Consider the following 13,424-nt stretch of genomic DNA (forward strand, 5'->3'; position numbering starts at 1 on the left):
CTGTCCTAATAGACTGTATTCCTGTAGGGAAGGGCCGTGTCCTCTTAGCGAATGACTTGTTACATAACAGGTGCACAAGAAATTTATTGAATGAATGAAAGATGGCCTTGTAGCTTACTATGGAATAGTTCATATTCAAACCCAGGTCTTTTAACTTGAGACACATATTTGCAGTTTTGAGAGTAGGACTCAGTGTATGCATAGAGGCAGGGAAAAAATTAAATATAGTAAGATTGACTTTTACTCAAATCCACATGCCAGAATCTAAGAAGATATCTTTAACTGTTTTTTATCAGCACTCCCAGATTGCTCCTTAATAGGATCAAGAGAGAGAATGTCAGGCTGGGTTTGGTAATCTAGACTCGACATTGACAAATCTCCTGTGCAGATCAGAATAATGGCTTACACATTAGAAATGCTGACAGCTTACTATAATTAGCTGTGTGTTTCTGAGAACCAAAGGTAGATTCTTGTTTTTTTTCGCTAATTTGCTTGTATTAAATATGTAGCATGTCTTCCCAGGAATTGGGATTGATTGAATTAATGCTGTTCAAGTATTAAACTCCCTGTTAAGTAATTCCAAAATCATGGCTCAGCTCTGTAACTTCATTAACACCCAGACCAACTTTAATATAAATAAATGTGGCTAATCTCCTTACTCTCCTTTCCTGTCAGCTGTTGGATTCTAGGTTGTGTTCTATTTGAATGAGTTTCTTGTTATTAGAGAAGCTGCTAAGAATCGTAGAATAATATCCCATTGAGCCCCAAATTAGAGGAGTAAAAATTGGTTGGATGACTTTTTTTATGCAACTTGCACTATTTATGATTTCAGGAACAGGGTAGAGGTTTTTTCCCGAACTTATCCCTGGAGAAAATACTTTTCTCCTCAGGGGTCTAGCCATTTATAGTGAGGTTATTGAACTGCAACTTTGTTATTGAGAACACTTAGGCAATGGCGATGAAAATTACTTCTAGAGTGAGTTACTGTGAGTGATCAGATGGTTGGGAGACAAATCTGATGGAGGTTTATAATAGTTGAAAGAGCAAGAATATATTGTTTTTTAAGTGTTCGGAGGTTTTAAGGTTGAAGAATAACAGAGCAAGAGTTCAAAAAGCTGTTTTTGGGCCTAGTTCTGTGTCCTGTCTTTGTGGTCTGCTACGTGGGTAAAGTGCCACTTCTGCAACTGACTTTTCAGGGCCGTTGTGAGCCTTATGAAATGGCAATAGTGTACAGGGCCAAACAGTTCCTTGCAGACATGGTCTTCTTCCTTTTGTTACTCACTTGCTCGTGTTTGTATGATGTTGGTAAAATGTCTTCTTTTCCATGTCTTTCATAGGCTGATCCCAAAGAACTAATCAAGATGGTCACCAGGCATGTGACTCGACATGAGCACGAAGCCTGGCCTGAAGACCTTATTTCACTGACCAAGCAGTTACACTGCTACAATGAACGTCTCCTGGATTTCACTCAGGCGCAGATCCTTCAGGGCCTTCGGAAGGGTGTGGACGTGCAGCGGTTTACTGCAGATGACCAGTATAAAAGGGAAACTATCCTTGGTCTGGCAGAGTAAGTGATACCCTTTGTCTCATAAGGGGATGGATTTAAACTGCAAAAGAATAAGTTCAGTTACCAGGACTATTAATTTCAGTCCTTTGAAGTTTTACATTCATGGTTGCTATGAGTAGGGCTTTCCCCAACTTCATCTAGTCTTATGTGGGATGTGTGCCTTCTCCAAACCGATCAGTAGATGCAGACAGCATTCCCAGCTAAAAAAGTTTCCCATGATGTTTAAATCGTTAGTTAAAATAATGATTTTTGGATGGGTGTGGTGGCTCATGCCTGTAATCCCAGCACTTTGGGAGGCCAAGGTGGCCCAAGATCTCAAGATCCCTTAAGGCCAGGAGTTTGAGACCAGCCTGGCCAACATGGCAAAACCCCATCTCTACTAAAAATACAAAAATTAGCCAGGCGTAGTAGCATATGCCTGTAATCCCAGCAACTTGGGAGGCTGAGGCACGAGAATCCCTTGAACCCGGAAGGTGGAGGCCACAGTGAGCGGAGATCATGCCACTGCACTCCACCCCAGCTTGGGCAACAGAGCGAGACCCTGTCTCAAAAATACCAAATAAAGATTTTCTTAAGCTTATTTTTTAAAGTTACTATTTTTTTTTAAAGTTTCCTGTAGTTTTGATAGCCCAGTTCTAAGATTATGACCATGTTAGAGGTAATAACATGTGATCAGGGGCGAAAAATGGGAAGCTCAGGATGGAAATTTAAAAATAAGATTGTCCTTTGTGTCTGGCTAGAAATCTCACTTTTCAAAGCACATGGCACTTTAATTTCTTCTTCAGTATGGTAAACTAGATACAATTGACTTGTTGTTCAGGGTGACTTTATCTGTCCTGGTCTTGTAGAGAAAGAGAAACCGGCTGTTTTTCCTTTAGTCCCTTCCCCCTGTCAAGGGAAGAGCAGGCCTGTTGTGAGATGGTTGCTCAGTTCAAGACCCAGGCGGAGACCTTGGTTTCTCAATGTGGAAATCCCTTTGGTTTTAGTGCTGGTGTTTGCTTTTTGTTTTAGTTGTTCAGGTCAAATGAGAAGTATTTACATGTCAGAAGTTGGGAAAATGTGTTCACCCTCAACAGTTATTAAGTAGAGATGTTTTGTTTCTAAGACCACAATTTATTGAGTGCTTATCATGGGCAAGGCACTGTGCAAAGTGCTCTATAAACTTTGTATAAATGTCTTTTAATCCTCAAGGATAACCCTGTGAGATAAAATGTTGTTATCCCTAGTTTATAGTTAAGAAAAATAGTGCTTAGGGATATTAAGTAACTGCCTAAGTTCCATAGATGGTGAGAATCACAGCTATGATTTTAACCTGGATCCATCCAAAGCCTCACATCTTCACCACAGCACCACAGGCCTCCCCTACAACCCATTGCCATTCTCAAAAAAGCAGTGGATGTGATTCAGTCTCTAGGCTTCCAGCCTTTGAAACTAAGGTAAAATGGTGCATACATTTAATGGTTATTTTTCTCTCCTGACAAATTACTTTAAAATAGCAAAGATAATCTTCATTATGATAGTGGAGTATGTTATTTTTTATCATTATCATTTAAATCCTTGAGAAGGTGGCAAACTCATCTTGGTTCTCTGTAATAATTTTATATTAGCCTGGACTTCTTTCTTATACCCCAAATTCTTCTTCTACACCCAAAATTATCTTTAGAATGAGGCATGGCATAGAGAGATCAAAAGAAAAATAGCAGGAACAACCTATAGCTGGTCTCAATTAAGAAGAGAAATATGGAATTGTTTTTCTCTTCTCCTCTGTCCTTCTGGAGGTTCATAATTTCATAACGTCATTTAGTGTCCAATTTGAAAGTAACCTAAGAGTCCAACCTTCTGACTTTTAAGAAAAGGAATCAGAACTAGAGAGCTTTAAAGAGTTGCTCAAAGTCACACAGCCAGGAGTTGAGCTTGGGTTTCTTAAGTCCAGTATGCTTTTGCTATGGATGTTTGGTAATCCTTGGTGCCATGTTCATGGTTTCTTAGAAGGTGATTATCATGCAGAATAAAAACTCATAAGGCAGGGCATGCCTTATATCATCAGTTACATTTTGCTAGAGTTTTTGGCCTTTATTTTCTTTGTTAAGCATACAGCTAGCATATGCTATTTGAAGTATGTTCTAGAGGACAAATATATGCTTTTGATAAACATATAATAGAATCTTCTGTACAATCTGTTACTTAGAAAAATATACAGCAGTGTTTGAATGGCTTCTTTAAGATGCCTCAGAGTTTCCACCAGCTTGCTGCTTTCCTCTTCTGCTGTGGAGCTGGGTTGTCAATGTCTTGCACACAAGAATTCTTGAAGGATTCATGTCCTTCCGTTTGCAGCATCACCTTCACTTGTACATAGAGTGACCATTCTTCCTTGTCTTTCTCACTGCATGTCCCTTTTCTCTTCTCTTCTCTTCTCTCTCGTCTCTCCCCTCTCTCCTCTCTCCCCTCTCCCCTCTCTTCTCTCTCCCCTCTCCCCTCTCCTCTGTCCCCTCTCCCCTCTTCTCCTCTCCTCTCTTCTTTTTTCTTTTCTTTTCTTTTTGATGGAGTCTCGCTCTGGCGCCAGGCTGGAGGGCTGTGGCACGATCTCAGTTCACCACAACCTCCACCTCCCAGGTTGAAGTGATTAGCCTGCCTCAACCTCTCGAGTAGATGGGACTACAGGTGCGTGCCACCATACCCAGCTAATTTTTTGTATTTTCAGTAGAGACAGGGTTTCACTGTATTAGCTAGGATGGTCTCAATCTCCTGACCTCGTGATCCGCCTGCCTTGGCCTCTCAAAGTGCTAGGATTACAGGCATGAGCCACCGCACCCAGCTGCATGTCCATTTTCATGGCATTAGTTTTCTGTAAGTGCATTGTACCTGTCCTTTACTATCTGTATGTCTCAGGGAATACATTCTCAGGGGTCAGGCAGGGTAACTGTGAAGAGGGTATAACATAGTTTGGGTCCTTCCCACATTTATCAAGAGATAAAGATATCAGTCCTTATTGAAAATGTCTTGTGCCAGGCAATGTGCCATAACCCCATAATAGAAAGGATGATTTAGTAATGGTCCCCTGTTCTCAAGAAATTCTCATTCCATGATGTGGAGGTAGGTACTCAAATAAATACTTCAAGAGACAATTTCTAGGCCGGGTATGGTGGCTCACACCTGTAATCCCAGCACTTTGGGAGGCCAAGGTGAGAGGAATGCTTGAGGCCAGGAGTTCACGACCAGCCCTGGCAACATAGCAAGACCTTGTCTCTACCAAAAAAACAAAAACAAAAACAAACAAAAAACTAGGTGTGGCAGTGTGTTCCTGAAGTCCCAGCTACTCTGGAGGCTGAGGTGGGTAGGTGGGTGGGTGGATGGCTTGAGCCTGGGAGGTCAAGGCTACAATGAGCCTTGATTGTAGTACTGCACTCCAGCCTGGAAGGCAGAGAAAGACCCTGTCGCAAAAAATAAAAAATAAATAAAAAATAAGAATTTCTAATTGACAATGACCTAATCCATGGGTTGACAAAGTCAATCCAGCCTTGGTCTCTTTTATAGCCCGTGAACAAAGAATGGTTTTAGCATTTTTAAAAAGATTTTATAGTAACACAGAAACAAAAACAAAAGCCATAAAAAGAAGACTATGCCAGAGAGACTGGCAGTAAAGCCTGAAATATTTACTGTATTACCTTTCCCAGAAAACGTTTGCCAGCCCCTGGCTATGCAAGCATATAAATGCCATGGTTTCCTTAGCTTGGGGAAATACAGTCTTAGCAGAGTGACTTAATAGTAAGAGATTTCTTTTCTGTCTCTGTGCTTTCACCCACACCATTCTTCCAACTAAAAATTCCATCCTGCGTTTCTCTTCTGGAAAATAGGAGTCCTGCAGTAGTCTTTCTAAAATGGCCTTAATGTGGGTGTTCAGGACTGCTTTCTTGGAACTCTTTATATGCCTAGAGATTCTCAAATCTGGCGATGTCATTCCCTGTTTTAAACTTTTCATGGACTCTTCATTGCCTGGAGAAGAGACGCAGGTCCCCTAGCAGGCCTGAGGACCCAGTACGTTCCTCACTTTGACCTTCACTTTCTCTCTCATGTCTGAGAAGCCCTCATTCTCTCAGAAGGCTCTTCTCCCTCCCACCCTCTGCTGGGTGTGTGTTTATCCTCCTACTTGCAGTTCACAATGGTCACTTTCCATTCTCGTGGAGCTTCATGGTCTTCTCTTTTAGCTCTACCACCGCTATATTTAATTGCTGGTTCACATCTTCTGTCTTCCACTAGGCTGTGAATTCCTCAAGAAAAATGGTCATTTGTTTTTAGTTCCTAAGGAGCTAGCACAATACCTGGCACAGGGTAGAAAACATAGAAGTTTGTTAAGTGACTAATTGTGCTTTCTCAAGTCTCTACCCCTAGACCAGGGATGCACTATCTTTTGATTGTAGGCTCTGGAGTCTAGTTCATATCTTTTCAACCGCAGCACTGTGACGTTCTGACTGGACAGTTCTTGGCTGTGGGGGCTGCCTATGCAGATGCTCGGGATGCCCACGCTGGCTGCTCGGGACGCCCATGCGGGGCTGCCTACGCACGGTGCTCGGGCTACCTCCATGGGGTGCTCGGAATGCCCATGCAGGGATGCCTACACGGGGTGCTCAGGATGTTTATGCGGGGATGCACACACGGGGTGCTCAGGATGTTTATGCGGGGATGCACACACGGGGTGCTCAGGATGTTTATGCGGGGATGCACACACGGGGTGCTCAGGATGTTTATGCGGGGATGCATACATGGGGTGCTCAGGATGTTTATGCGGGGATGCATACACGGGGTGCTCAGGATGTTTATGTGGGGATGCCTACACGGGGTGCTCAGGATGTTTATGCAGGGATGCACACACGGGGTGCTCAGGATGTTTATGCGGGGATGCCTACACGGGGTGCTCAGGATGTTTATGCAGGGATGCCTACACGGGGTGCTCAGGATGTTTGTGCGGGGATGCATACACGGGGTGCTCAGGATGTTTATGCGGGGATGCATACACGGGGTGCTCAGGATGTTTATGCGGGGATGCATACACGGGGTGCTCAGGATGTTTATGTGGGGATGCATACATGGGGTGCTCAGGATGTTTATGCGGGGATGCATACATGGGGTGCTTAGGATGTTTATGCGGGGATGCACACACGGGGTGCTCAGGATGTTTATGCGAGGATGCCTACCTGGGGATTCCTGGGATGCCTGTGCGGGATGTCTGCGGGTGTTCGGGATGCCTCCACGGGACTGCCTACACATGGTGCTCGGGGTGCCTACAGGGGGATGCCCACATGGGTGCTCGGGATGCCTACTGGGAGATGCCCACGCAGGGCTGCCCGGGATGCCTGTGTGGGACTGTCTATGCAGGATGCTCAGCAGCATCCCTGGCCTCTACCCATGAGATGCTAGTAGTGCATCTGCCCCTTGCCCCACTTTTTATGCTCAAAATGTTTTCAGACATTGTCAGATGTCCCCCGGGGAACAAAATCATCCACAGTTGAGAACTACTGGTCTAGACAAGTCCTTAGTAAATTGTAATGCACCACAGTGAAAAAGAGCATTACAATTCCTTGGAAGTACTTTTCCTGGATCAGTGTGAACTGTCTTATTAAGGACCACACTGCTTGCACCTCTCTCACTGGAGAGCAGTCCTAATGAGCATTTTCGTTGCTGATTGAAGTCGTGTGTTTCTCCTCTCTCCCTTCCTGGGCCTGATGGACATTTCTGCAGAACTCTAGAGGAAAGCGTCTACAGCATTGCTCTTTCTCTGGCACAACGTTACAGTGTCTCCTGCTGGGAAGTTTTTATGACCCATTTGGAGTTCCTCTTCACAGACAGTGGGTAAGCACACAGTTCATATGTACGTTTATTTCCATGTCTTTCTTTAGAGTCTATTTTTGAAGACTCTTGAAGAAGTTATAAAGTACAATTTTAGTTTTCCTTTCATCTACAGTGGACTAGTGTCTTGGTAAGTTCTTTCCTTATACATCTTTGATACACCTTTACCATTCATTGATGTATTCATTCAAATGTTTTTACTGAAAATTTTTTGTGTACTAGACTAAGTATTAGCCACTAGGGTTACAATGATGAGCAAAAACAGGCATCCTAGCTGTCTTGGAACTTATAGCTTACAGTAGGAGACAGATGATAATTGAATAAAGACATAAGCAAATGTGAAATTAAAACTGATAAGTACTGTGTAATTGAGCTCAATTGGAGGGTTTGGCATAGTTAACAAAGGCTTTTCCCAGGAAGTAACACTTAAGCAGGACTTAAATATTGGGTTGGAATTAACTACAGAAGTAGAAGGGAAGCATTTTCTAGGTAGACAATACAGTAAGTTCAAAGGCCCTTTGATTAGGAACAGATGGACAGTGTTGGTGAGTTCCAGGGATTTGGGTGGAACATGGCGTGAGATGAGACTGGGGCAAGGCATAGGAGCCAGGCTGTACAGCAAGACTGTGAAGGCCCTAGCAGGGGCTTTTGACTTCTTCCTACGAATAATAAATAGAAGGCTAGGATAATAAAAGGTTACTTAAGGATTCTGGTGAACAAGGACATAATATGACCAGCTTTGCATTTTGATAAGATCACTTTGGCTACTGTGTTGAAAGATTTTAGGAAAGTTAGAGTGGACATACGTAGACCAGTTAGGGAGCTTTTATGGTAACAGACGGCATGACAAGTGACCATTGCTTGGAGAAGTGATTTGAAGTACAGAAAGGCAGGCCAGAATGGGTTTTAGAGATATTTACAAGGTGAAATAGATAGTACTTAATATATTGGTTAATACGGATAAGCTAGATATGAGGGTGAGTAAAAGGGGAGGTGTCGCGAAGCATCCCTAGCTTCTTCCTTGTTCACTTGCCAGATGGTGGCATCACTCTGTGAGACAGGAAGCACCCAATGAAGTAAGGTATTTTGGGGGAAGTGTGAGGAAAAGGCAAGAGAGGCCAGGCGCCGTGGCTCACGCCTGTAATCCCAACACTTTGGGAGGCCGCGCTGTGATAGGTAGATCACTTAAGGTTGGGAGTTTGAGACCAGCCTGGCCAACATGGAGAAACCCTGTCTCTACTAAAAATACAAAAATTAGCTGAGCATGGTGGCAGGCACCACTGTAATCCCAGCTACTCAGGAGGTTGAGGCAAGAGAATAGCTTGAACCCAGGAGGTGGAGGTTGCAGTGAGCAGAGATCGCGCCATTGCACTCCAGCCTAGGCAACAGAGCGAGACTCTGTCTCAAAAAAAGAAAAAATAGGAAGACAAGGGAATCAGGAAGTTATACATACTGAAACAGCCAAGAGAAAAGGCCAAGTCCGCAGTTGGATCTTACAGATCTGGGGTTCAAATGGAGCTGGAAATACTAACTTGGGAGTCATACGCACACAGATGAGAAATAGTGATGTTGTGGATATGCTTGGGGAAAGAACAGAGAATGAGGAAAGGAGAAAGCTTGAGGCAGTGCTTGAAGTCTTCCACATTTAAAATGGTAGAGGAAGAGCTGCTAACAAAAGGGTCAGAAAGAGCAGCAGGAGAGGTAGGTAAGAGGGGAAACAGGAATCTTATTTTAGGGAAGTCATGGGAAGAAAGAGTTTAAAGAAAGGGAGTGAGTATTGAGTGGGGTCAAATCCTGCTGAATGGTCAAGAAATGCTATTTTTAGCACCATTAATTTTTATTAATCACTTAGAAATTTTAACATTTCCTTTTTAAGTATTTATTAAAAATTTGCTACATGGGATATAGTGTGATCTGTGATAAATATTGCATGGACATCATTTTTGAAGCACAGTAATATGTTCAAATAAATATTTCTTATGATACGCACACTGGCATTTAAAATATCCTGGCATTTTATTAAATATCTTTTTTCCTTCATTGAATGTTACATAAAAGGATGTTGTATCTGTACAAACAGGATGCTTCCTTGGTCTCTGAATATATTATAAATTATCAGGCAATCGAGTGATGTGCAAGACTGTTCCTAGCGTATCATTATACCTGGTAGCACTGTGATTATGCAGATGCACAGCAATTACAAAAGCAGGAAACCATTACCTCCTGGCACCATCACTTGTGAGTGGCAAAGCATTTAATATTGATTTAGTAAGTGGTGTTAGGTGCTGCCTGTTCTTTACTTAAAAGGCAGCTGTTTGCTTTACTATTTAATCTAACTTGGTAACATAGTATTAGAAATCAGCCTTGTTAATACAATAGAAATTGCTCAACATTTATTTATTGAGTGAGTGACTCTGGGAAGCTGCAAGAGAAATAATGTTGTTTGTTTTAGGGTTTTGTTTTACTATTCCTTTAAAAAGTAATTTTTTCCCCTGTGAAGTTATTATTCTCATAATTGTACATTCCCCTTCATCCTGGTTGATTTTGGAGGTATCACCTGCATCAGCACATTTGCGGATAAGTGTACACAGAGAGGGTTGGGTGAGATACCATTATATAGCAGATGAATCATAAGCCTTAAAATCAAAATAGCTAGATCAAACAAATCCTATTGGTGTCACTTCTAGGTGTGTGTCCATGGGCAAGATAATTCCCTTCTCTGAAGCTCATTTTCCTCCCCTTTAAGCAAGGAGTAATACAAATTAAATTATTTAATGGTAAAATATCTAACCTGTAGTACCTGACATATGATCACAGCTTCATTAATGGAAGTTTTTCCTGGAATTTCACTCTTGTCAGAGATAATTCTCATAAACACATATGTTTTTGAGTTGCTGGACTCTTTTTTTTTTTCCATTTCCCGCTTTTTCTTGTTGTTGTTGTTTTAATGTCTTGCTAGTTTTAAATAGCAGTGATAGCTTTGGGTGGCCATGAATGCCTAGAATCACTTCCAACTAGCAGACACTGGCTCTCTCAGCCTCTTGGTTCCACTGGGGCATGTTGAGCCCCCCAGACTCAAGGCTGATTTGTCACTCATTACAAACTTAGTAGCCATCTTCATTTCTGGCTATTCTAGACATGTTGGTGGATTTTTATAGACAATAGTAACTACCAGATTACCTGTGGCCTATTGATGACAGCATGGGTTTTGTAGTCAGATTAAGTTTCAAGATCCAAATCTGCTCACAGCCACCAACCATGTAGCCTGGAGCATGTTTCTTAATCCTTTCGAGTCACTGTTTTCTGGGTTACAGGGATCATTATCCTCACCTTAGAGGGTTGTGAAGATTAGAGAAAATCTGTGAAAAATGTATAACTGAGTGGCTCTTTTAAATTTGTATTAGTCCATTCTCACGCTGCTATGAAGAAATACCTGAGCTTGGGTAATTTATAAAGAAAAGAGGTTTAATTGACTCAGTTCCACGTGGCTGGGAAGGCCTCAGGAAACTTACAATCATGGCGAAAGACGAAGGGGAAGAAATGCACCTTCTTCACAGGGAGGCAGGAAGGAGAAGTGCAGAGCAAATGGAGAAAAGCCCCTTATACAACCATCAGATCTCATGAGAACTCACTCACTGTCGTGAGCACAGCATGGGGGTAACCACCCCCATGATTCAGTTACCTCCCACCAGGTTCCTCCCACAACACGTGGGGATTATGGGAACTATAATTCAAGATGAGATTTGGGTGGGGATGCAATCAAACTATATCAAGGCTATTATGATTATTTGTGTTATTCTTGTTAATTCTGCTGATTTGATTAGTACTTTTCAGTTTTGGACACAGGGTCATTTTGAAATGCAGAGGATGCTTCTGGCTAATATAATAGTACCACATTTATTCATCAAATATTATTATTATTACTTAGTATCTTTGTATTCCAAGCATAGTGTTAAGTGCTGAACAAGACAGACACATCCTTGCCCTAATGGAGCTTATATTCTAATAGGGAACCCTCCCCCGTCACCCTGACGCCCACAAAAGCTGCCGAAAAGCAAGTTGTATGTTGTAGTAAGTACCATAAAGGAAATGCACACGAAGTAAATGGGGAAGGCCTCTCTTGGATGTGAGGAGGAAAGAGCTGACTATTGAAGAGGAATGGAAGAAAGGGCATTCCAGGCCATCAGAAAAGAAGGGCAGGACAGTTCTTGGTGTTTTTGAGTAACTAAAGGAAGACCATTGTGGCTGGGACAGAGTAAGCAAAGGAGAACTAAATGGAGGACAGGACATGTCTTTATACTGCCAGACTCGGTAATACCTTCCATCTTTTCCCTTCTTATTTAGACAGCAGATTTCAAGGCCAAACATCCTATGCCTTGGTTTCACTCTAATATCTACTTTTTGGTCACTCAAATGGTTATACAAGTGATTTATCTTGGTTGCTAGAGATCATAATACCACCTTCTTCAATGTTGGTGAGTTTACTGTTGTTTCCTTTAGACACATGGGGAGGGTCCCAGGTCATAGGGACTCTGAATGTGCTGTGCTGTTTTCCAGAGCTGATTTCATATTCTTTAGTAGGATTATTTTGGTCCCAGATGCAAGAATGGGTAAGAAGAAGGTCTATCTGAGGAGAGACGAGTAAACTATATTGCATCTGCCTTACCTTTTTTTGAATTGAAACAGAAAATAGAATTTCTGCCTGAAGGTTACTATTGTTCACATAGGTTTGTGTCCGGGTTGCTACACTGTAAAGAATTCTAAATTCTGGCCCTTACGTCTCTTCTTTCCTTGAAGAACTCTGGCTCAGTTGAAGAGTTAGTGTGAGAGTGGTTAACAGAGAGAGAGGGAGCATCTAACCCCTATTAGTTATTAATCCCCCAGGATTTAAGGTAACTTAGATGATCAAAAGTATGTCATGACATTGAAAACTAAAACAAAAATACAAGACCAGGGGAAATATTTGTTAGAGTAGGAATGTTGAATGTCCATATTCAGGTTATAGGTCTTACACAGTTGTTAAAATTGAGCCCTAAATTTGGTTTTGCTCTTTCTTTTGGTCTAGGGGAACAGATTATTTGATTAGGACTGTGATTTGCATTGTGCCTAAGAAGAAATCTAGAAATCCTAAAAACCAGAAATACTGATTACTGCCATTATGAAAGTGGAAGTGATTCCTTCCATATATCTGTAACTTGTAACCTTCATTTTCATATTGTGATCCTTAACACTGTTTTTCTCCAAATAGTCAAAAACGCCTGATAGTGGCACAAAACATAAACAGGAAAACGCATTTTGGTATGTTTATAGCCTGTGGAAAGTGCGCAAGCTTTAAATTATGCAAACCTGGTTCAGGCTCTGGCTCTGTGACCTTCTTGTAGAATATTATTGATAGACAAGTTGTTTTATCTCTTTAAGCCTAAGTTTTCTCCTCTGCAAAACGACTATTTTCAGCCCATTTTGCAGAACTGCTGTGAGATTGAAGAGATTTATTCAGAATACCTGGTATGTATTAGGTGTTAAAAAAAAATAGTAGCTATTATTATTAATTCTGGAAACAGGCTAGATTTACCAGACCCATCGCATGGCCCTGGTAACCTAACATTGCACATCTGATTTTTCAACAATTATTTTTCAAGTCAGTATGGGTATCAATGATAAGATATACACTTTGTGAGAATTAAGTCAGATGACATAGTGCTTAGCACTAGTAAGTTCTCAATAAGTGGTGTCTATTACTATTTCTATGCTATAGTGTTTCTTAAAACTGTTTTTGTTGGCGAGGTAGTAATATGAAGTATATAAACAAGTCAGAATTGACATTCTATGAGAAATTAAAAGGCTTTAGGGATACCAGGTTGTCCTTATAGAAGAGACAAAGCCTATTCATATGGCCTTCAACATTCTCACTCTGTTCCTGTCAGAAAACATTCCATAAAGGAACTCACTGAATATCAGCATGATGAGAAATAGACTCTAAGACACTCTTTATTGATTCTCTCATCAACTCCCT

At 41.6% G+C, this 13,424-nt stretch overlaps 1 protein-coding gene across 3 annotated transcripts in view; it reads left to right on the forward strand.

Annotated features, from left to right (window-relative positions):
- Window positions 1-13,424, forward strand: part of NBAS (NBAS subunit of NRZ tethering complex) — a 393,407-nt gene that overhangs the window by 266,814 nt on the left and 113,169 nt on the right. For all 3 annotated transcript variants that reach the window (XM_003826980.5, XM_034952644.3, XM_055108231.2), the window contains 2 exons: window positions 1,338-1,567; window positions 7,304-7,414. In XM_003826980.5, the coding sequence (XP_003827028.3) occupies window positions 1,338-1,567; window positions 7,304-7,414 (341 nt within the window). The remainder of the gene's footprint in view (window positions 1-1,337; window positions 1,568-7,303; window positions 7,415-13,424) is intronic.

The sequence above is a fragment of the Pan paniscus genome, chromosome 12, assembly GCF_029289425.2.
Source record: "Pan paniscus chromosome 12, NHGRI_mPanPan1-v2.0_pri, whole genome shotgun sequence".
NCBI lineage: Eukaryota > Metazoa > Chordata > Mammalia > Primates > Hominidae > Pan > Pan paniscus.